This window comes from Thunnus maccoyii, chromosome 19 (assembly GCF_910596095.1).
Source record: "Thunnus maccoyii chromosome 19, fThuMac1.1, whole genome shotgun sequence".
In the NCBI taxonomy this organism is placed as follows: Eukaryota; Metazoa; Chordata; class Actinopteri; order Scombriformes; family Scombridae; genus Thunnus; species Thunnus maccoyii.
In genome coordinates this window covers 10,438,994-10,462,219 of record NC_056551.1, presented here as the reverse complement: position 1 = coordinate 10,462,219, position 23,226 = coordinate 10,438,994, and the positions used below count along the sequence as shown (strand labels likewise).

The 23,226-nt window shown below is 38.5% G+C and overlaps 1 protein-coding gene across 6 annotated transcripts in view; it reads left to right on the top strand.

Annotated features, from left to right (window-relative positions):
* Positions 1 to 23,226, top strand: part of si:dkey-247m21.3 (5-hydroxytryptamine receptor 4) — a 57,882-nt gene that overhangs the window by 16,723 nt on the left and 17,933 nt on the right. The window contains exons 2-6 of one of the 6 annotated variants that reach the window (XM_042395231.1): positions 5,837 to 5,918; positions 6,594 to 6,764; positions 10,950 to 11,150; positions 12,351 to 12,504; positions 14,388 to 15,225. In XM_042395231.1, coding sequence (XP_042251165.1) covers positions 5,896 to 5,918; positions 6,594 to 6,764; positions 10,950 to 11,150; positions 12,351 to 12,504; positions 14,388 to 15,056 — 1,218 coding nt within the window. In that variant the 5' untranslated portion in view covers positions 5,837 to 5,895 and the 3' untranslated portion in view covers positions 15,057 to 15,225. Of the gene's footprint in view, positions 1 to 5,836; positions 5,919 to 6,593; positions 6,765 to 10,513; positions 10,842 to 10,949; positions 11,151 to 12,350; positions 12,505 to 14,387; positions 15,424 to 16,801; positions 17,561 to 23,226 lie in introns of those variants that run through there. The other 5 variants (XM_042395226.1, XM_042395225.1, XM_042395229.1 and 2 more) reach the window with 5 other exon arrangements.

The following is a 23,226-nucleotide window of genomic DNA, read 5'->3' as shown; positions in this document are numbered from 1 at the left end:
TAACAACACCTGTTGTCACTGACTGTCAACAGAGAGTGAGTGCCATTGTAGCTGTTGAAGGGAAGGCAGATCTGATCCCAGCAGCTGCATCTTCCAATGTAAGACAGGATGAGATAGCATCAAGAGAAAACTACATCTTTCTAGGGATGTCTTGAATCAGTCAGGTTTTCAGACGTCTTTCAGCTACGCAGGTTGTGCAGCCCATGACTCAGTCCTACATCTGCTGTCTTGTTGTTTTTGTTTATCAATCAGTCCATATCTATCTGTCTGTCTATCTATCTATCTATCTATCTATCTATCTATCTATCTATCTATCTATCTATCTATCTGTCTGTCTGTCTGTCTGTCTGTCTGTCTGTCTGTCTGTCTGTCTGTCTGTCTGTCTGTCCATCTATCTATCTATCTATCTGTGAAATATAATAGATAATATATTCTGTTTAGGATTATTCTACAAGAAGTTATCGATATTGCATGTGATGAAATGTCTTGACTTGAACTGATCTCTTCTGTTAGCCTTTGCATGACTTACAGCATGCTTACAGTGAAAATGCTAGCAGGCAGTAGACATAATTGTTACCATGTTTACCATCTTAGTTCAATGTGTTAGCATGCTAGACCATTTAGCACTTAACACAAACTACAGCTGAGTCTGATGGGAATGCCATTAGTTCTGCAGGTATTTGTCATAAAACAAACTATTGGACAAATTTCAATTCTGATCTGGTGATATGATGACATGATGATGTGACATGAATATCTGCAACATATTTAACAGCAAGTAGTTGTTGAGACAATTCACTTAAAACCACAACCTCATGATGTAAGAGGAAAGGTAATCAGGATTCTTCCTCTTGACACCACAGATGTGTGTACCAAATTTGAATCCCTCCAATAGTTGACTCTAATTGATTTCCAGCCTCAGTAGGATTCATCTTCTGAGGACCATGAATGTCTCTACAAAATACATTGATATATTTCAGTCTGGACCAAAGTGGTGGACCGACTGACAGACAACTTTGGTATCTCTAGAGCTATGATGCTACAGTGTGGCAAAAAATTAAGGCAGCTGAGAAAAACTTAACGTAATGAATATAACGATGCGGTCAGAAAGTTGACTGCAGCACAGTTTTTGCACTTCCGTGTTCCTCTGACATAAAACAAAAGTGACTTTTTGCACATCAAATTGGTTTTTGGTTTACAAACCCAGTGAGGTTACTTCTACTTTCAGAGCTGTATTACCTATGAGAAACTCAACCTGCATGTCTGACTGTCTCTCTTTGACTTTTTTAATTTAGGGTAATGCATTTCGATTTAGTGTGGTATTTATTGCCAGAGTGTTGATCATAATCAATAACAACGACTAAGGATTATGATAAAAAAATAAAATAAAATCACTAGACACAGTTTGATCAGTAGTATAAACAATAACTAATAACAACTGTACTTCAGGCTGTGCAGGAAATATAAAAAACTGCCAAAATAGCAATCTATTCTCTCCTTTCCCTCTGCTCTCCAGAGTTCTTTCTGTACAGCTCAGCTCCGTGTCAGTCTCATGTGAAATGGACACAGTGAGCTGTGAAAACACGCCTCCCTGGACGCACATCACACAGGAGACCCCGCAGCAACTTGTCAGAAATAGGGCTCCTCTCTCCTCTCACTCCTTCTTTCTTTCCCTGTTCTTTTTTCTGATCGTTGAAATTCAGATTGAGCAAATATTTTCTCATTCCTTAGAGTCCGATGTGTGAGTAACTGAGTGAGCAACGAGTAGAGGAGTGGGTAGTGTTAGTTTTGTTGTCCAACGATGATTTCTGTGTGCTTGTGAGTGTGTGTGTGTGTGTGTGTGTGTGTGTGTGTGTGTGTGTGTGCACGCGTATGTGTTAGAGAGAGAGAGTGAGAGTATCATGCTGATTACAGTTTCCTCTATGCACCATTTAAGATGCAAACAGCAATCAGTAATTTTTTGTGTTATTGAAAATTGGGTGTTGTAACGGGAACGGAAATCTGAACACCGTCCAATCTGTGCACCATTGTTGAGCTGAATTATTTCATCAGTAACTTGACATTTGATTTTATTTACTGTCTATGCATAATTAGTGTTCTTGTATTCTGATCATGGATGGATTACAGAGCAGGTCTAGCAGGGACCAGCCCAGGGGCACAAGGGGTCAGAGCCCCCATAAAAAAGTCAGTATGCTTCAAATCAGTATGCTTATTGGAAAGTAGGCAGCGTTTGAACATAGACTGTATAAAAATATGGACGTAGTTACTGTGACGTCACTCGTTGGTTTCTGAAGAGCAGTTTTGAAGCTCAAAGTGAGCCGCTCCGGCCCTCGCCATCTTGGCAGTACGTGACTCTGCCTAATTCCCAGCCAATCAAAAATGGGCAAAGAGGCGGGCCGAATGGCTGATACAAACCACCGAGCGGCTGGTTGACCTGTCACTCAAAGCAGCCATGTCCTTCATTATGCATAACTTTACGGCTTAATAAAATTTAAACGGGTGAGTTATAAAAAAATTCACCCCCCGTACAGTTGTCATGAAAATAGCTATAGAGACCAAAACCATTTTTTGTACCAGGCTGTAAACATGTTTATTTCTACTGTAAAGTTGGGCATTTTACATCGCTTTTGGAGCCAGCCTCAAGTGGCCATTCAAGGAACTGCAGTTTTTGGCACTTCTGCATTGGCTTCATTTTTCAGTCCCGGAGGTTGCCGCTTGGATTTGAACTACTTACTCAAGATCTCTTTTTTCATACTTGATAAAAACTACTTCTGTCACTTTTCATGTATACCATTGAGTGTGACACCGTGAATGCCCTAAATAGACTGATCAAAATTGTGCACCATTATTCCTATTTGTACCATTCATCATATAACATGTGGCCATTCAGACCAAGTATTAACACTTGTATTTTGTCTTTAGATTTGGTCGGATGACACTTCATATAGACCAAATTTGATTAAAGTAGATTGAACCCTTAAGTCAGATTAAGACAGTGGTTCTAAACCTTCTTTGTCTGACAAACCCCCACAGTCCTGTCAGATGAGCTGAAATATCCCTTCGTCAACAAAATGTTAGGAAATTTTTACAGATCATGGTGTTGTTTATGTTTAGGCCTGGTCTCTTTTTTGTGTATATTTGGTCAAGTTTGAATTGGCATTGCTACCTCTTAGAGTTGCTGAAGCAGGTTTGAACAACCATTTATCATGATTTTTAACTTTCTGTTTCAACTTCTCTGCTTTCTTGCTAATTGGTTTTCACTCACTGTCAACAGCAGAGGGTGGTGTCAGGGTGTTACATATGGCTCAGGCTGGTGGTGGTGGTGGTGGTGGTGGGGTGTCCCATGCAGTCAGTTTGTCTACACAGAAAACATTTCAGCCACATTTTTCAGTGCTTCTATTCTAATCTTGTATTAGAATCAACACAGTTGTCTACACAGGCCTCGTGTAGGCTCACGTTTCACAACCCAAAGTGTTTTTTTAGTCTTCAAGTCTATTTTAACCATAGTAACAACAGTGATTGTTTATTGGGCTCTGAGCTCTGCCAAAGTATTGATGAGCTACACTCAACACTGTTCCTGAACGCATTCTGTGTTGGTAGACATGGACTGAGGACTGAGGCTGCCGCTCTTAAACATGAGTATGTTGGGATTTTTTGTTTTTTTTTAACTACAGTAGTACCCCTTGGGACACACATACCACTGTTTAGGAATCAAACTATAGGGATACTTGACCACCAAAGATGGTGGTGGCAGGGGAGCTTTACTGCAATTATGCCCAGGGGCCACATCATTTTGTAATCTGTCTTCATGGTCTTCACGTGTTCAGAAACAAGAACATAGTGTATTATTGGCCCTTGTAAGTACAGATGGCATGTATGCTCTTCAACAATGAGGCTTTGGTGTAATCTCTCTGGGTTGTGTTATCTCACTTCTCTCCTCAAGGAAGTGGAGCTATTGATAGAAAAGCAAACACACTCTGTCACACTCTTGTCACCCCTGCTCTCAATTATAATTTTCAGTGCTACTTTCAGTACACCCCTTGCAGATTCAAGGGGTGCAAAGTAAGGTCAAATGTAAGAAAATATATATATATCCACAATCCCATGAATTTTATTATGTATGTGTCTAAAACACAAACTCTGCACAAGTCAGAGCTGGAAAAGCTGTTGAATAGATCAGGGAATCTCAGCCCTTTTGGCTGGTTGGGACCAGCAAAAAAATCAAGACCAGTTTCACAGACCAATGCTGTAATTGTCTTCTGAACTGAGTCAGTCTTAAGTTCTCTGATTTCATGACAAGATTCAGTCTAGTAAACTATGCTTACATAAGAAACATGGACAGAATAAAAAAGTATAAATAGCCAATATTGCACTGATGGTACCAGGTCATAGAACTGAGAGTTATCAGATCACATATAGTAAATGATGTTCTGTCTACAGGAAGTAAGTGTTGTTGACAGGATTGCCGGCTGTCACAGTTTGCCAGGGATAATATTGACCCTCGATTGCGATAAGACAAGACAGTGGTCATAAAAAAGCAGAGACGCAGCAGATGTTGTAATAGGTGCTTAAAACTGATAAGGCATCTACAGCTATACTGATAAAAGGCCCTCTCCTGTTACTCAAGAACATAAATTAACCATAAAATGACTGAAACCTCAAACCTTTTTTGTCATATCCCTTAAAACTGATTTTGACCTGTCAACTACACCATGTTACCAGTGCCAGATAGATGCACAGAAATAGTAAAGCAAAATACATTTTAGTAGTAACAGGATAACAAAGGAAAATAAAAAACATGAATGTTACATGAGACGGACATTACAATTACTGACATTTTGAAGCCTGGAAGTAACTTCTTGTTATTTGGGCCCAGAACGACAGAAGTGATGGAGTCAAGGGAAGAAGAAGTGGGATGAGGCTGAACCATTGAACAATTACACCCCTAAGCAGTAACATTTTCTTAATAAAATAATTATTTTCAAAATTGCCACCAAGACATGCAATAGAAGATACTGACAACTTAGCTTCTTGTGGATACAGTGTGTTTGTTTTCTGCATTTTGTAGAATGATGTTTCATTTCCAGTCTTGGAATTCTTTGTTCTTTTAGGATTGATTTCCAGAGCATCCACTGATGCTCATGGACTTCATTAGAGAGCTGCAATTAGCCAAGCAGAAGAAAAAAGGCTCTATTGTGATCAGAATCAGAATTTATTGATTTGACTGAAAAAAGACAGTAAAGTAGAGTCCATGTGGAGAGTGAGATAGTGCTTTAACCCCCCTCATCTGTTTGTAAACTAATTGTCTTCTCATTACCTCAGGCTGTTGTTGGTAAAATCTATATGTTTATCTTATTTACCAGATTAAATAAGGGCCGTGGGGTCAGGCAGACTGTCTTTTCACAGGGAAAACCAGAATATGCTGAATCTCTACTAGTCCCAGAGGTACTGTTCAGGCAGTGATATTTGACCTTTAACCTCCCTTGACAGGGGAATAAGAAAGGAGAATTTCCCTTGTGGTACTCACTAAAGCATGGTATTAGTATTGCATTACAAAGACAAACTAACATCCTGATGGAATCTGGCAGAGACAGCTGCTGCCTGTTGCAGTCTATTTGCCTTATAAATATTACTCACTTTCAAGCTGTGATCCAGTTACTTATTTTAGGAGCAAATATCACATTTTTGGTGACTTAACGCAGCGGCAAGATCGACAAATAACTAGAAATCCAGCCTGTTTGTTCACACAAGCTAGCTACCATTTCCAGAAAAATGCAGACTTACTGCAAGAGACAGGACAATTACGTAGCGTGTGTGTGCATGTGTGTGTCAACAGGGCAAGAACATGGGGTGATGAGGACTCTCCTCTGCTGACCTCAATGCAGATTACCAGTGATGGCCACAGCATCACCTCGACTGTAAGTCATAAATACATTAAAGCTCATCCTAAATGATCAACTAAACATGTTTTTTCCAAACCCTGCTCTTTAAAACTGGGTTAATTTAAGCATCTTTAAACAGTAAATATGAATTTACTATAATCTCAGCCTAAATGTACAATGAACTTTGTAATTGGTCTCGTTTCATTTGAATTAATAATTGCTACTAATTGCTTATTAAGGTTTAAGGGTAATTTTGCAAACAAATTCAAACCTACAATCAGATTAAGTAGCAAAGTCTTAAGCCAACCACATGTGACAAGCGGTCATGGCTGAGCTCACCACACAGCATTGTGCAGACTCTGTGCCAACAGCTTAGCTCAACACTGATGTATCATTGTATGATTTATGAGAAAGTACAGTTAAATTCTTGCTGAAATAAAGCACACCTAATTTTAAGACTGTGATCGAATTTTCAGAAACCCAGAGACACAAGCTACCTAGCTTCTTAGTCAGCTGTAATCTCATTGGACATGCTGTGAATGGTCAGCAGAAATATGGTTAAATTGACATTTATTTGAACACAGGGCACAGGTAGTGTAATGGGTTGTTTTTTTTAAATTTAACATTTAGGTATGAGAGGACGATGAATATATGAAAGTTTCAGAATGCTAACTGACAAAGTTGTGGGTTTCTTTTTTTATTATTCTGCAGTTTGTTGGATGACATATTAACCACAGGTGATAAACAACAGGAGCAGCAGCAGGAATTCCTGAGTTTGCTAGAGACGATTGTTCTCAGCATCTTCCTCTCCATCATCATCATCATGACAGTGTTTGGAAACCTGCTGGTTATGGTGGCGCTCTGCAAGGATCGACACCTACGGTGAGCCTGTTGCCTTTTTCACCATTGGAAGCAGTAACAGTAGTCCAGTGTGGCTTAAACACTTCATGAAATAAGAAGAGTCAATCTGTAGTCGTCAGAATTCATACAAAACACACCCACCGTAAACTCAAATCGAGCCATGACCATTAATCACCTTTTAAAGGTTCCCACTCACAGCTGCACGATGATAACAATATTAATGTAACTTTGATTTTTTTTTTTTTTTAAATAAAGGCACCTACATGTTAACTGCCATGGATTACCTATCTCAATCAAACTTCTAGTCTGTCAGACTGATTATTATAGTGGACTAAAATAAATGGAAACCATTAACTGCCAGGTTAGAAACTGATCTAAAAAGGTAAGGAAAATGGTTGGCATTAAAGTCAAATGTGACTTTAATGAGACAAGCGCACCAAACACAAAGGGACAAAGCCAGAGTTAAAGCATTTCTTTCCTGTTATTTGTACTGAAAACAACATATTCATGTAAGGCATTCTGGGAAACAGCACACAGAAAATGCCACAGGCGGCAATATAAAATCAGCAAAGATGTCTGTCACACATAGTACTGGCAAATCTGGTTTGGCCTGATATTCAGTCAAACATTGGTAATACTTGTGCATGTTAAAATAGGGCTGGGTTACAACCCACACATAACAGCACAAACAGCTTTCTTCAGAGTGTAGCTCTCAGCACACAATTTCCCCTTTTGTAGATGCAAGATAATTGCAAACACCTGAACAGAAAGCCAATGAACTCACAGGTGACATATGCAAAGTGTGACCACTAGATGGCTCTATAAAATGTATAGAGCACAGACTGTAACAAACATGGACGTAGTCACGGTGACATTTTTGCGATTTGACCATCGCCATCTTGGATTATGGACATGTTTGATTTTTGGAGCCAAAAGTGACCGTATTTGGACGAGAGGGTTGAGCTGACCATAGCACTAATTGCTAGCTTGGTTAGCACGGTGCATTTACAATTTATGGTTAACAGTGATAATGCTAATGCTTACGCAAATTTTTCGCTAGCGAAAAACAGGCCTAAAACCGTTAAAACAAAATGTACTCACCAGAAAAACTGATCATCCGACTCATTGATGGGTCTTTTATTACAACTAAACGCTTAACAAGACTTTTTTTAGGTGACCACAATGTTACATTTAACTTCAGTGAACTGAAAACACAATATGAAATAGCAGCAGCTACGCCTGTACGCAATGGTTACATTACATAAGCAACGTTGTATGGTAGTGACTTGTCAATCACAACGTAGCCATGCCCTAAAGCATGCACTGCTTTATTGTCTATTTTACTCTAAATGGGGCCATAATTTACAAAATGAACATTATGCTGTATTGAAGAAGACTTGAAATTAGCGATTGAGGCCATAAACTCATTAGGAAACAGTTTACTGAGGTAATAAATCAAGAGAGAAGTAGGGTCATTTTCTCATAGACTTCTGTACAATCAGACTTTTTTTTTGCAGCCGGTGGAGTCGCCCCCTGATGGCCATTAGAAAGAATGCAGGTTTTTGGCACTTCCGCATTGGCTTCATTTTTCAGCCCCGGAGGTTGCCGCTTGGTATAGAAGGAAGAAAAGGATAATAAGAAAAAATAAAGAGAGCAAAATAGGAAAAAACAGATGTACAGACAAAAACAATAAGAATAATACCCATCTACAACGGCACAGGCACCAGACTACATGCATCAGAACAACTACGAGAAAGAAAATCAATTTCTTCATTTAGTCCTGGGTATGCTGTTTTTTGTAAGCATCCTCGAAAGTTTTTGTTCTATATTTCTGGCTTTGTTCACTTTAATACATCTCTTTCTTTTTTTCTTTCTTTTCGTATTCTGAATTTTAAATTTTTATCCTACCTCTGGTGTTTCCTAATTGCAAATTCAAGAGAATTGGGGGGTGGGGGGTATTGATTGTATTGTTTTTATTGTGTTAAGCTCTTTGTGTTACATTGTATTTGTATGAAAAGTGCTATACAAATAAAGTCTGATTGATTGATTGATTGATTGACTGATATAGCCTCTCAGTGCAAAACAGTCTGACAAGATTATAGCCTGCTTTTCAAACTCGGTTCGTGTCACAAATACGTCAAAGACATTGGAATTAGCCCAAAGGTACAGGTCCTTTTCCCATAAACCTAAAAAAGGGTTAGTATAATTAGGAACAAAACAAGCCCCCATAGCAGTACCCTGATCCTGAGTATACAGTTGGTCTTGGAAAAGAAATACATTATTTTAAGAGTCCATTCTGTAAGCCGAAGAATTAACTCAGAAGGAGGCAAAACATCTGTGGGCCTGCTCCGTAGGGAGGGTTGCAGAGCTTTCAATCCATTGTTATGGTCAATATTAGTGTATAAGGACTCCACATCCAAAGTTACCAAGAGACAATTAACAGGAATTCTAATTTCATGTAAGATCTTCGGAACATGAGTAGTGCACTATATGTATGAAGGCAGTTGTTGAGCCAAAGGTTTAAAAGCCCACAAATGGAGAGGCAGGCTCTGTAAGGGATCCATTAAATGATATAATAGGCCTCCACGGGGATTCAAGATTCTTATGAACGTTGGGAAGCTTGTAAAAAGTGGGTTTCCTAGGATGTGCACACCACAAGAAGTCATGCTCTTGTGTAGTTTATGATAATATTCTGGGCTATCCAATTGCTGTAAGGCTTCTTCAACATATTTGTCCTTATCCATTACCATCACTGCTCCTCCTTTGTCAGCTGGTTTTATGATAATTGACTCAGTCTTGGCTAAACAATCCAAGGCAATTTTTGGGAGATTTTCTTCAAATTCTCTCTAACAGTCTTATCAGGTGTAACAAATTCTCAATGTCAAAGTCAATCCATTTTGTGAAGGCAGTCAGAGTGGCATTTGATACTGGAGGAATAAAATGAGACTTAGGTCTGAAAAGAGAACTTGGGGCTGTGATGACATTTCTTTGGCGTGTTTTGGTGGTACTACACCTTCAGATGGAGGCTGTGTTAGATTCAAATAGATCCACCTTGGTATTAAACTCATTAGTGTGGTAGGTGGGGGAAAAAGAGAGTCCTTTTGACAACACACTGATACAATCTGGGGGAAGGGGTGTCTCCGATATATTAATTACCTTATTTTCTTGCTCTGATTCCTGAGGCTCCTCCGCTGCTTGTACATCTCCTGCCCCTCCTTGTTTTGTTCTTTTTATGATAGATCTTGTGGGTTTGGGCCACTCGTCCAAAAAATCAGATGTAGATGAGGCAGCTGGGGAGGATGCAGTGAGATTAGAGGTGGATTCTTCATCACTGCTGGTGAAGTTGAAAGACACAGATCTCCGCTGTTGTGTGTTCTGGTAAGTTGGTCTGGTCCACCTGTAAATCTTGCCCTCTTTGTAGTCATTTCCATCTCTCTTTGACTCAATTTGTAAGTTTCTCAATATCCTGTTTGAGTTTGTTTTCTAACGGCAATTTCTTCTGGTCATCATACATTTCAGAGAGTTGTGATTTTATCTCAGAAATTGATTTCAGTCTTTTCTTATAGTTGTTCTGATGCATGTAGTCTGGTGCCTATGATGCTGTAGATGGGTATATATTCTCATTGTTTTTTATCTACTTTTTTCTTATTTTGTTCTCATTATTTTTTCTTATTATCCTTTTCTTCCTTCTATACATTTTGTAGAGCCATCTAGTGGTCACATTTTGCACTTGTCACCTGTGAGTTCATTGGCTTTCTGTTCAGGTGTTTGCAATTATCTTGCATCAACAAAAGAGGAAACTGTGTGCTGAGAGCTACACCCTGAAGAAAGCTGTTTGTGCCGCTACATGTGGGTTGTAACCCAGCTCCATTTTAACATGTACAAGTATTGCCGATGTTTTTAAGAATTTCACCGTGAAATATCCATCTGAATAAAGGCTTTAAAATGTTTTGCCAGAAGAGTGCCTTGGACTTTTCTTCTTTTTTGACTTTTGTGTTCCCTACCAAAGAGCACCTTCATCACACTTGTTTGAACTTCTGAGCACTCCAGACCTTTTCTTTCTGAGGTATGCATTTATCTGGAAAACCAGTTTTCAAGGTATTTTTCACTCTCTTGTTAGTTTTATAAATTCAAAACTAGATAATGATAGAGAGATGATTTTAGGGATAATTTCTTGATTCTAACTTATTTCCTCTCCTCTCCCAGGAAGAAGAAGACTAACTACTTCATTGTATCACTGGCGTTTGCTGACTTGTTAGTTGCACTGGTGGTGATGCCCTTCGCTGCAATCGAGCTGACCACCGGCCAGTGGCGATACGGAGAGATCTTTTGCCTAGTTCGAACGTCTCTGGATGTCCTGTTGACTACAGCATCCATCCTGCACCTCTGTTGCATTGCACTGGACAGGTTTGTGTAGTTATGTGTATGTGTTAAGATGTGAGAGATGTGTATATCTAACTCTGAGACGTAGACCTGAAGCCTAAAAAGATGCAGTTTCATTCAGAGCACAAAAGACAAGTAATTATAAATGATTGCAATTAACACACAATCCTTGCAATCCTGGTGCAAACAACAATGAGGATCACTAGTGAAAAAACAATCACAATAAGAGTTTCAAGTCAAGTTTACTTGTGTACAGTGTCCTAGGCAGCATAGGGAAACTTATCAAAAAAAAAGATTTTATATAATGATAAAATAATGACAAAAAGTGGGGGTGCATTAGGGCCTGTGAGTGGGGAAAAAGGCAATAACAAAAGGGAAAAGAAAAATCAAAATATTTATGTACAGCAACTATTCCAACAACAAGACTATAGACTTAGAAAAACATTACTGTCCTCCAGGAAGTGATTTGTGGTACAGCACAAAACATATAGACACATTAAAAGCACATCAGATAAACAAAGACAACAATAGTCCGAGAAATTTTATAGCTGCCATCATAAATATTATCACAGTCTAGGCAGGCATTTAAAGTGCATGTCAATAACTATATACAAATAATTGTAATAGAAATAAATAGATAAAATTTGTTTTTATTTTTTATAAAATAAAATAATAGTATAATGCACATCCCCTATCTCTCTAGGGGATGTGCACTCCCCTAGTCCATGTATTTCCCCAGACTACAGCATCTTGTTTAATTGAGTTATTGCCATGGGAATAGTTTTTTTGCTCAGTTTGTTCAGATTTTGGAATATCTATACCTCTGACCAGACGGGAGTGGCTGGAACTCCACTGAAAGTGGATGGGATGTAACCATGCAGACCTTGTCTGCCTTCTCAGTCAACTTGGTCAGGTACAGGTGGTACAGGTCAGCCTGCTGCTCCCCCATGATTTTCCTACAGGACTATACAATTTTTCCTAATTTGGTAAGTGTTTTTAATAGAGGCAAATACTGTATTTTGGAAGGCCATCCAAATCAAATGAAGCCTATACAGTATAGGGGATAACTAAAATGACAAATAGAGATTGAAATGTAATTAATAAAACAGGATGCCAGATCTTTTATCATCTTGAATTAACAGTTAGGACAGCATTGCATTTCTTTATTTACAGTTTTTAGAAAAATGAGTATTACTCCTAATGTGTGTGAGTGTGTTATTTCAGGTATTACGCTATCTGCTGCCAGCCACTGGTCTACAGACACAAGATGACCCCGGCCCGAGTGGCAGTGATGCTCAGCGGCTGCTGGCTCATCCCTACGTTCATCTCCTTCCTACCCATCATGCAAAGCTGGAACGCCATCGGCATCGAGGACATAGTGAGTCCTCAGCAATGAAGATCAGAAACCAAGGATACAATAATGAACTCAGAGACAAATTATTATTAAAAAATGTATTACAATCCTGCATCAACCCAAATATAGCCAACATTATATTTTAACAAAGTATCACACTGAAGAGTTCATATACCTCCCTCAAAGGCTTAAAGAGAGAGATGTTCTTTCTGTGAGGGCAAATGCAGCATAAACCTTTCCAATATTCTCTGTTCTAATAACATTTCCAATCCCTTGAACAATGACACGGTAATGCAGTGATCACAAAACAATTTCAGTCCCTGTGGAGGCTCTTTTGCTGCAAGCAACGACATCACTTTAACAAGCATTTTCTGCTGGTTTAGATATGTTTTGGCGTGAGGTTATTTCAGAGCTGCCTTGAAATGAGCTGCAGGACTCCCAGAGGCAGACAGGGATAGATGAATTTATTCAGCCAGACTTAATGAAATACACGGCTCTTTTCTCTTTCTCTCAGTCAGGAGAGCATCCAAACAACAGTCCTTGTTTTTAAAAGCTGGCTGAATGTCCTGTGGTCAAATTTGTCTCAGAAATATTGCGAAGGATTTGACATGACTTATGTCTGCACATTCAGTCAGATTAATACATTTTCCTTAATTAAACACACAATTTTAGTTTGTCATTTTTCATGTTGTGTATATGTCTGCCTCTTTTTGGTCACTTGTCTCTCTCCAATAGGGGAAAAAATTCCAAAAATTTCCATTGCGCTCCTGTTCTGCCTCAAAAGGAATTGTTTGAAACTTCTTACTCGAGCTGTCACAAAGCCGCAAAAACTGATTTAATTATTGTGACACAAGTTAAACGATACAGTACATTATGTCTGTTTGGTATGAACTGGTGTCTGCTCAAGTTTTACAAAACAAAGAGAAAGACTTTACACTCCTGGTGGCATAGTGATTTAAAATACTGTGCACTCATACCCTTGAAATGTACTTAAAAACACAATATGTACTGTAGATTAGGATTCTACTACCACATCACACAAAATTACCAGTGTATTTTATCAGCACCAAAGTCCAACTACTTCACCAAGGGCTGCAATTTATGGGCATCAAAATTAGAGGTGCTTCTCTTTCTCTGATTTTCTCTGATTTTCAACCCCCATATTTTCAATTGAGAATAGAGATATGGGTAACTGGCCACTTAGGCTAAATATCTTTTTAGCAAAAAATAAAAATATACTTATTTCACAATGCAACAAAGTTGTATAGAAATCTTTGCTTAAAGGAATAGTTCAACATTTTGGGAAATATGCTTATTTGCTTTCTTAGTTAAATGAGAGGATTGATATCAGTCTGGTGTCTGTTCATAAAATAGGAAGCTGGAGCCAGGAGGTAATTAGCTTAGCTCAGCATAAATACTGGAAGCAAGGGAAACAGCTAGCTTGGCTAAGTTTCAAAAATAAGCATATTAACACCTCTGTAGCACACATTGTATCTCTTTTGGTTTTTCTGTACACAAACAGCTATGTAAAAACAACTTTTAAAGTTGGAAAGAGCCAGGCAGCTGTCTTGCCTTGCTTCCAGTCTTTATGCTAAGCAAGGTGAATCACCTCCTGACTAGCTCCAAACTTAATGCAGGTACATGACTCTAACTCTGGGAATTCAAGCAAAAAAGAGTATTTCCCAAAATGCTATTAACTTCTCTAACTCACTTCAGAATGTGATTCACAGTGATCAAATTCAGTTGCATACAGGTTGCTAATGCTGACCACTGTGTATTGTTTGAAACCTATTGAAGTTATTGCAATTCCTACTGGTCACCAGCAGAGGTCAATTAAAGTCACTGATTATTTACTGCTTATTCAGCATGTCACATCTTCGTTATTTTTGTGTCTGGGTCTTTTTCAGATAGAGGAGAGGCGAGCCTTGACTGGAGGTTCCAACGACACAAGCTGTGTGTTTCTGGTCAACCGACCCTACGCCCTGATCTGCTCTGCAGTGGCCTTCTATGTCCCGTTGGCCCTCATGGTCCTGGCTTACCAACGAATCTACGTCACCGCCATGACCCACGTACGGCAGATAGAGACGCTACAACGTGCTGGCTCAGCTCCCATGACCGGGACAGCTCCGATCATGACTGTGAGGTCCTCCACTTCCTCAGATCCGTCAGAGCACTACCGCTTTAGAACAACAATGGGCTCCTCCTCTTCAGAGAAGGCTCCCATGACAAATAGCCGCTTGCGTGTTGAGACAAAGGCGGCAAAGACACTGGCAGTTATAATGGGGTGTTTTTGCCTATGCTGGGCACCGTTCTTCATCACCAACGTGGTGGACCCCTTCATCCACTACTCAGTGCCCTGGCAGCTGTGGACAGCCTGGTTATGGCTCGGGTATATTAACTCAGGACTGAACCCTTTCCTGTACGCCTTCCTGAACCGGGCGTTTCGGAGGGCGTTTCTGGTGATTCTCTGCTGTGGGGATGAGCGGTACGTACGGCAGGGGAGCTACTCCTACGGACACACCCACAGAGTGTGCTCAGCTGCGTCAGTCAACGGGACATCTATGGCACTGAGGTAAACAAAAAGTAAAGAAACAGTCACATTCGCACCAGTTTCTGCTAACATTTCCTCCATATTTTATTCAATACATTTAGGCCAATGAGGCTGATGAATTCAACATTTACTTTCCTGTCCCGGTTCAAGTTCCAAAGGTTAACTTTGACAGCTCCTCTTGACAACAAGTGAATTTGCATGGTTGGCCAGTTGAAACGGTGCTGTGCAATATTATATATATTAATAACACTACAAAATATGTATTAACCTACGACGAATACAACCTTTAACATCTCATTTTCACATCACATCCTTTTTTCCCAGACTGCATGGCAATTTTGTTTCGAGAGTTAGTGAATGTTTGAGTGTGAGTAAATGGGTGATGGATCTGAGAGCGTGCTTGTGTGTTTATTGTCTTGCTGTCCTCACTGGTAAAAGTCATTTAAAGAAGAAATCAAGGCTTCAAGCAGGAACTAGGTTCATTTTTCTCTTGCTGCAAAGAGTGTCCTTGGACTATGGGAAAGTCTGTTTTATTTGCATTTGTGTATCTTTGTTGTGCTGTACAATTTAGCAGACGGTGCTAGATTGGACTCCTTTTTGTCCCTCTGTTCTTCTGTTTGACAACCAGATTTTAGCAACATTTTGTTTGCACCCTTTTGTTGCAGCAATTTCAAACGTTAGCCCAAAGATGCAGCACTGTTCCTTTCACATTATTTTCATTTAGGCCACGTGTCTTACACGAATGTGTAAATGATAGATGTTTAGCAACTGTAATGACCTGCAGATGGGACATTTAACCAGAAAAAGAAAATTATCTTAGACTGAGACATTTTGCCACATGAATTTAATAGTTGAATCAGTCCCTGACTTTAAATTTAATTTCCTTTTTATTTATTGCCTTTGTAAAGCCATCAGTTAAAAAAAAAACAACTGACAACTTGCTCTTACTAAATGCATGTTGGCTTTAAAGTAAACCTCATGTTTCCGTTAAAGATATGCATCATCTGAAGTTGTTTGTACATGGACCAGTACATTTTTGTAAGCCTTGACTCATCTGAGGTGTTGAGATAATGATCAACTTCAATTTTTCCAAATGTGTTTTTTTTTCTTTAGAATCTACAATTGAATGATCATGTATAATACCACAATGACAGCCTAACAGTGCTTTTTTTACAGCGGGGTTTCTGTTGACGTTAATGGTGGTGATTTAGTTGCATTGGTGCTCTCAGTTCCTTCGAGTGGAGAGAATGATGGAGGAGGTGACCTGCTTGTGTCTGCACTGTTTAACTTAAACACAAGCACTTCACCACTGCAGAGAAACAAAGACATACGCACTTAAACACACACATTCACAGATAGATACACCACACAGCTGATATATTAATTCATACAAAACATGTAAGAGCACAGACATGTGAGTGAAACCCTCCGATATTGACTAAAAGTCTTGTGAACATATGCAGACACACAGTGCACGTAAGTACACACTTTTATGCTAAATAAGTGTCATTTTGTTTGTCATTCTATGTGTGTGTGTGTTTCAATGTGTGTCTCCCCTATGCACACATGCATAGGGGGGAGACACATACTGACCTGATATCTCTGTTCCAGTCGTACAGTAGTGGTTTTAGTTGTAATGTGTGTACAGTGTGTGTGTATGTTTGGTGTCTGTGTGAATTTTTGTGCTTTCTGTCTGTGTGTGTAGGAAACAGTAAGGCAAACAGTGTTAACTCCAATCTCATGTCCTCTCTTAAAATGTGTCTTGGACAGAAAACAGACTCAGATAATCAGATTACCGCCGGCAGGATACTGGAAACTTACTGCTGAAATGACCGGAGGAGAAATCCTGTCGAATAATTTTGTCAGTGAGGTCTGGGCGTTAAGAAACAATCTGTGGGTGGATGGCTATGATGTGTGTGGCTGCTTCTCTTTTAGATTACAAAAAAGTGTCTTCATCTTTTCTTTGTCTCTGTGTGTACTGTATGTGTTTCTGTGCGCACATGCCAAAAAACGGTCGGTATGTTGGACTCTGAGTAAAAAAGAGGCCAGTTTGTTCTTTCGAGGATCACAATTGTGTTTTTTTGAATGTTTAAGGCATTAACTAAATTGCACACACTTTACATTGCTGTGGACCATCTTTGAAAGTATAGTATATGCTTATTATAATGATTTGCCCACTTTCAGTCAGCCATTGATTGTTTTCTTCGCTGCCCTTGAAATCGGTGGTGGATGGAGGCACGAATAGATTTTTTTGTCTTCTAAACACTGTAAACAGCCTTCAGCTTGCTGCAGCTTATAAAACAGTTGTCTACTTTATTTTGTGGTCAGAAATTCGTTTTCTAGTCTCAGTCTACTGAAGTCTTAGATTATAGAGTATAGTGACAAAGGAGGAAAATTGAATTAAAATACTGATATTATATTATATATAAAACAATTGCAAAACTGAAGTTAAAAACCTACATTGTTTACATCCAGGTTTACTCTCTTGCAATCTTCTTCCATGCCTTTTTTTTGGCGCATTACCACCACATATAGATCAGTGAAATAGTGAGAAATCATTTTTTGGAATGTGCATCCTTGTGTAGCAGCATGAGAACAAACAAAATGAGGATCCACTTGCAAAACGATTGCTCCATAGCGTTACTAGTGGTCACAAACTCCACCTCGATATGATCTTTTTCCACAATGAAAATCCTGAGGCCATTTTCCTGCGTGGTCCTATAACAAACAGACAAACGCACACACACTGCTGATAGTGGACACTTGTGTGTGATTAGAGTCATAACAAAGATCTTGTGTTGTGCCCACTAGTAGAGAGAGTGTAAAAGACATCTAGACCACCTGAAACAGGTTAAAGCTGTTGAGTAAATACAGTCTCACAGCCCCTCGTGTCCTTGTGTCACTCCAGTAAATACAGTATTTTAGCCTCTTCTTTTAACTGTTGTTTCTATAGTAGAGTAATTCGCATTGTCCTTAAGTTTTTTTGTCACATTTGATGAGTGTTCAAGCATTGTTTGTTCACTGTATGACACTGGAAGGTCAGACAATTTTGCTTTTATAAACCTTGGATGTGCAGGATGATGGAGGATGTGCAAATAACAGTAAATACCAGTTTACTGGAGCATTTTTACTGTAATGTTCAGTTGTAGTTGATTCAAATGGACGGATTTTTTTTAGGTAAAACACACCTGACTGTAAAGATGAGATACTCATCGCTGTGTAAAAGCCAGAACTCTTAATTGCACCTTTAATTACCTAATTAAGGGCAGTTGCATATTTGCCACAAATATATATATAAATGCAACACATTATGTAGTAATTTGTTATAGTCATGTGATTTCTGATATTTTTTTAAAGTAAAGAGTAGATTTGAAACTAATCCCTAATACCTTTAACTGCTTATTTTTCTACCATTGATTTGCAAGTAAATGCCATGTTCTTAATGTGATTTGCTTTTAAGATGAAACATCTTTTAACTTTGTCAAAATGGTGCTATATAAAGTTAATGATAAATATTGCAGCTGTGCTTTAAGCTGATAGTGACTCAAAACAAAAAAAATTGTATTAGAGACTAACACAGCTGCAAAATGATTGATTCTGTTAGTTAAAAATCTGGGCTGTAAACGCTGCATGTTTGCTTTTTCTACAGAAGTAACCCAATCAGTTTAATCTCATCTCTCCTCTGGCCCTATGTAGTTTCTCTATGCTCTGTCATTTTACCTCCCTCAAAGCAGCTGACATTAATACCTATAACAGTGTGGGCTGAATGTGCCAGCTTGAACTCAAGTATGGGAGTGAATGAAACAAGAATGAAAGCTGCAATATAAGAGAGTGATACAATTCAGACCCAGATTATAAACTACCTGTCAACCTTTTACAGTTAAAGCTGTGCAGGTAAGCTGAAAGAACTATATCATTAAACGTTTTTGGTAAGCCTAAGTACTATTATGAAAGCTTGTTTCCCGTAAATGTCAAGTGTCTGGTTGGAAAAATAACAAACTACAACTCAGAGTGTCAAACTCTTCCTGTAACAGTTACTCAAGTTCAGTGTGATCCGTCCTGAATTCGCCTCAAGCTCCACATGGAGACCACAAGTCCTGTTGACTTCTACAAACACAGCCGAGCAGCGGCCACCACTATCAGCTCTGTGTAATCACTTTTATATGATTGTTATATGATTCAACTATCTGGCAGCCAATGCCAAAGCAAAGCACAGCTGTTGAGTGATTTGAAAACAGTAGAATTTCAAATCTCTCTGGAATGAAGGTCATCTGGGTGATGAGTAAGATGACTCTTGGCTCAAGGCTGTGCTGTCACGCTCAATCAGTGTATGAATCTTTTCTGTTTTTCCTTCCTGAATGTGTCTGTGTTTTGATTATTAAGATAGGATGAAACATTCGGCTCCATGTAGGGAAATTAGGTCTATGCAGAGGAATTCAGCAGGGAGGAAGACAAATGAGCTATGAGGACAAAAATGCAGTGTAAAATAGTTATAAAAACTGTTGACATAATAAAATAAGGAAACCAGAAAGCTGTTAAACCAACAAATGATTGTTGGGTTATATTGAAAAAGGCAGTCAATCGATTTTGCACATCAAGGTTGATTTATTAGTCAGAAGGAGAACTACAAAACATATGTAGAATGTTTTCTGCAGCTCTGGAGGAGCTTGTCAAGTCGGATAAAATAGCTCTAGTGATGATGTCATAGTAATTTCATTGGCGGTTATGTTGAGACTACAAAATTGAAGTTACTGTACAAACTGGGGGTGTGGAGTTTGGAAAATGTGGGTATTCTCCAGGCAGACAGGGTCTAACTAGAAGATGCTATCAGTCTCTTGCAGGTAGCTCAACTTATTGTAAATACAACATACAAATCAGTGGATTACGCCTTTAATACACTGGTAACAACTGTACTGTAGCTCATGTGAGCTGTCAAAATCCAAATCAAGTCACAAGTCCTCATAAGCAAATTGCAAGTCAAGTGTGAGTATTTTAGGTCTCCAAGTATTGCTTTCTTGCTCATTTCTGTATTTGTTCTGTGATTTTACCAGCTCAAAACTTGAGACTTCACTGAACAGTCTTCAACACCCACTGCATGTGTGAAGGTGTGTAACTGTATGAGTGAGAAGCAGGTCACTGGTGAAAAGGAGCATGTTTTGTCGACTACAGTCTTGGTTTAGACAGACACGCCGGAGAAATGTAAACACTCCAGTCTGTGATTTATTATGCAACCTGTAGGATTTATTATTGTTTGATTGAAACCAAAAATCCTCCAGCTGCTCTTCTCTGCATCGCGTGCTCTTGCTCTCTCTGTCAAAGATTTTATCTTTTCTTTCTTTCCTTTTTTTGTTGAAAATGTGCGTCTGATGCTATAATTAGTTAAAATTCTTTCTCTCATCATTTCTAACCTGTCTCTCTCTCTCTCCACCAAGTTGATCTTTTTTTGATTATTTCAAAAAATTATGATCAAAAGATGAATTGAATCAATTTAAGATTTGTACATTTTGCCTTAAATTGAGAGTAGAGTGAAAGAATAAAGAGACCTTTCTCTTTAATATGCTGATTTTTGTTTTTTAAAAAAACAGAATTCATGTTGCTTATCTTTTTTACTTTACAATTCTAATAAAAGAGAGAAATGGGAGAGTAAAACATTAAAAACTGACGCATCTAAATTATCAAAAAATACACAGACCCAGTCTATCTTGAATGCTGCCCTTTCTGTTCCACTTTGTGCTGCTGTTGAGTCTCTTCTTCCCTGGTTTTGGACAGTTTTGATGCTCTGAACTCATTTGTGATTGTAAATGAAACTTATCTCTCCCTCAGTCTCTCCATTTGTCTCTGGCTGTGCTTTGTCCTCTGTGATAGAAACATAGTTTCCTTGGTGACAAATTTGACCATAGAATGGACCCACCTGGGCAAATCAGCTCTTTGAAATTCTATTAAGGCAGTCTATTTTCTGAGAGGAACAAAAGGGTTACTTTGTTTTTGTTTTTGAATATGATTTTGGGCTCCAACGACTTTTGTTTGGATGTTATTTCACTGACTGGAAACTCAGACTACATGTTTGCCAGCTATGAATGTCAGTTCAAAAATAAAAAACAATATTTGTACAACTACTATCTGTTCATGCCAGCAGATATAGTGAAGCTTAGTATGGTAAAATAAGGACATCAGTTTGGTTTCAGATTATTAGCAAATTATGATTGAATTGATTATCATGGTTTCCAAAATAATGGTAATGTACAAAAAAAGCCACATTAATCACTGTATTATAATGCGCTTACCCTAAAATCACCTATAATGTCTTAGATGAAGCCTTGATACTTAATGATAAATAATGTTATGATGTTATGTAATTCAAATTACTATCTCAAATGTCAACACTGAATCTTTAAACTCCATAAATAATGTTTTATTTCAATCTTTACTACAAAGAATCTTGTCTTTTACTGCATTATCTTTGATTAATGAGCCCCAACTACGTCTACCAAGAGGATAAGGCAGTGTGTATGTTGCGTGAGGTGAAACCCAAGCAAGAGAAGTCTGTAAATCACTGGCTACTGCTCTAAAAACTACTTTGATGCTGAGCAGGTAGAATGCAGTCAGTTTAACAGAGCTTTTTCACTGAAAACAGCTGCCTGCTACACCTGGAGACAAGGCTGATGAGAGCAGTGAGAGTGAACCAAAACAGTTCAGGTTCTTGAAAAGCAAAACAATGAGCTGAAAGAAGCTAAAACGCTCCATAGAGCTGAGGGGAACTGCATAGTGGTGTGATACCTCTCTGTTGACTCATCGCAATGAGCAACCCCTTTCACATACAAGTAGTCATGTGATCAGTTGTGATCAAATATTGATTATAGACACTTTAAAGTACAACAAATAAAAACAATATCGTCATATCATATCACTTAATTTTAAAGTGATAAAATCATAACTACATGACAGTGTTTCACCCACAATTGTTCCTATCATGCACATCTTAACTAAGCATATTCAAGCTTCCTGTAATCACAGTGTATTTCTTTTCAATTCTTTAAGCTAAAATTTTCATTTGGTTACAAAAATGCAAAATTTCTAACTGTCAGAATGTCAGTTGTGCACTTGCGAAAAACAAATAAGAAAAATGAAAGTAAGTAAGTTGATGAGAAAACCAACAGGGAGATGTGAAACACCCTGTCATGAGCACGCTACTTATAACTCAGTCAAAAGACACTGATCCGCGGCCAACATCTCCCAAAGGACTTCACTTCAGCTGACTGTCGGCCTGATAGAGATATACTGTGCTACAAACAACACTGAACAGGAAAATAAATCTTACTTTAACTTTATTTCAGGACGTTGAAAAGTTATGATTGAACTTTGCATCAGATCTCTTGCCAGACTTCTAATGGGGCTTCTGAGGACTTAGACTATCACAGTTTCCCATCGTTCTGTGAGCACGCTGAATTACTAAAGCTGGCATCTTTTCCAGCTGATGTCACCAACAACACAAGCAAGAAAAATATGTGAGGATGAGTAAGGATGTGATTACGCTTGCAAAAAGTCACTTTGCTGAGTTTTGGTGTCCTTAGGTGCCTTCGGCCTGAATTTGGGAAAAAATCACGACTCACAAGGGCTTTATTTACCGGACAGAGTTTGAACCTGTCGTCCTGCCAGGTCAGACACAAGTGAGTCTGATGATTCGCCTGCTGCCAATCACATGTCAGTCTGCTGCTATCCATAATCCCTTGTGTTTTTGGGGTTATTTCCTGTAATGGATGTGAGTTTTAGTTTTTGTTTACCTCGCGGTCATATATCTGCTAGGAACAAAATGACTCTTCAAAGAATCGCAGAGATAAACTGTGTGTTTTAGGGCTGCAAATAATGATTATTTTCGTTAATGTGTTGATTATTTTCTCAAATAACTAATTAGTTGTTTGGTCCGTAAAATGGTGAAAAATGTTGATCACTGTTTCCAAAAGCCCATGGTGACATCCTCAATTGTCTTGTTTTGTCCACAACCCAAAGATGTTCAGTTTACTGTCATAGAAGACTAACAAAACCAGAAAAAAACACATTTAAGAAGCTAGAAACAAGCAAGAAGAATTTGGACATTTTTTTCTTGAAAAATGAATCAAAACGATGAATCGATTATCAAAATAGTTGGTGCTTAATTTAATAGTTGGCAACTCATTGATTAATTGATTGATTATTGC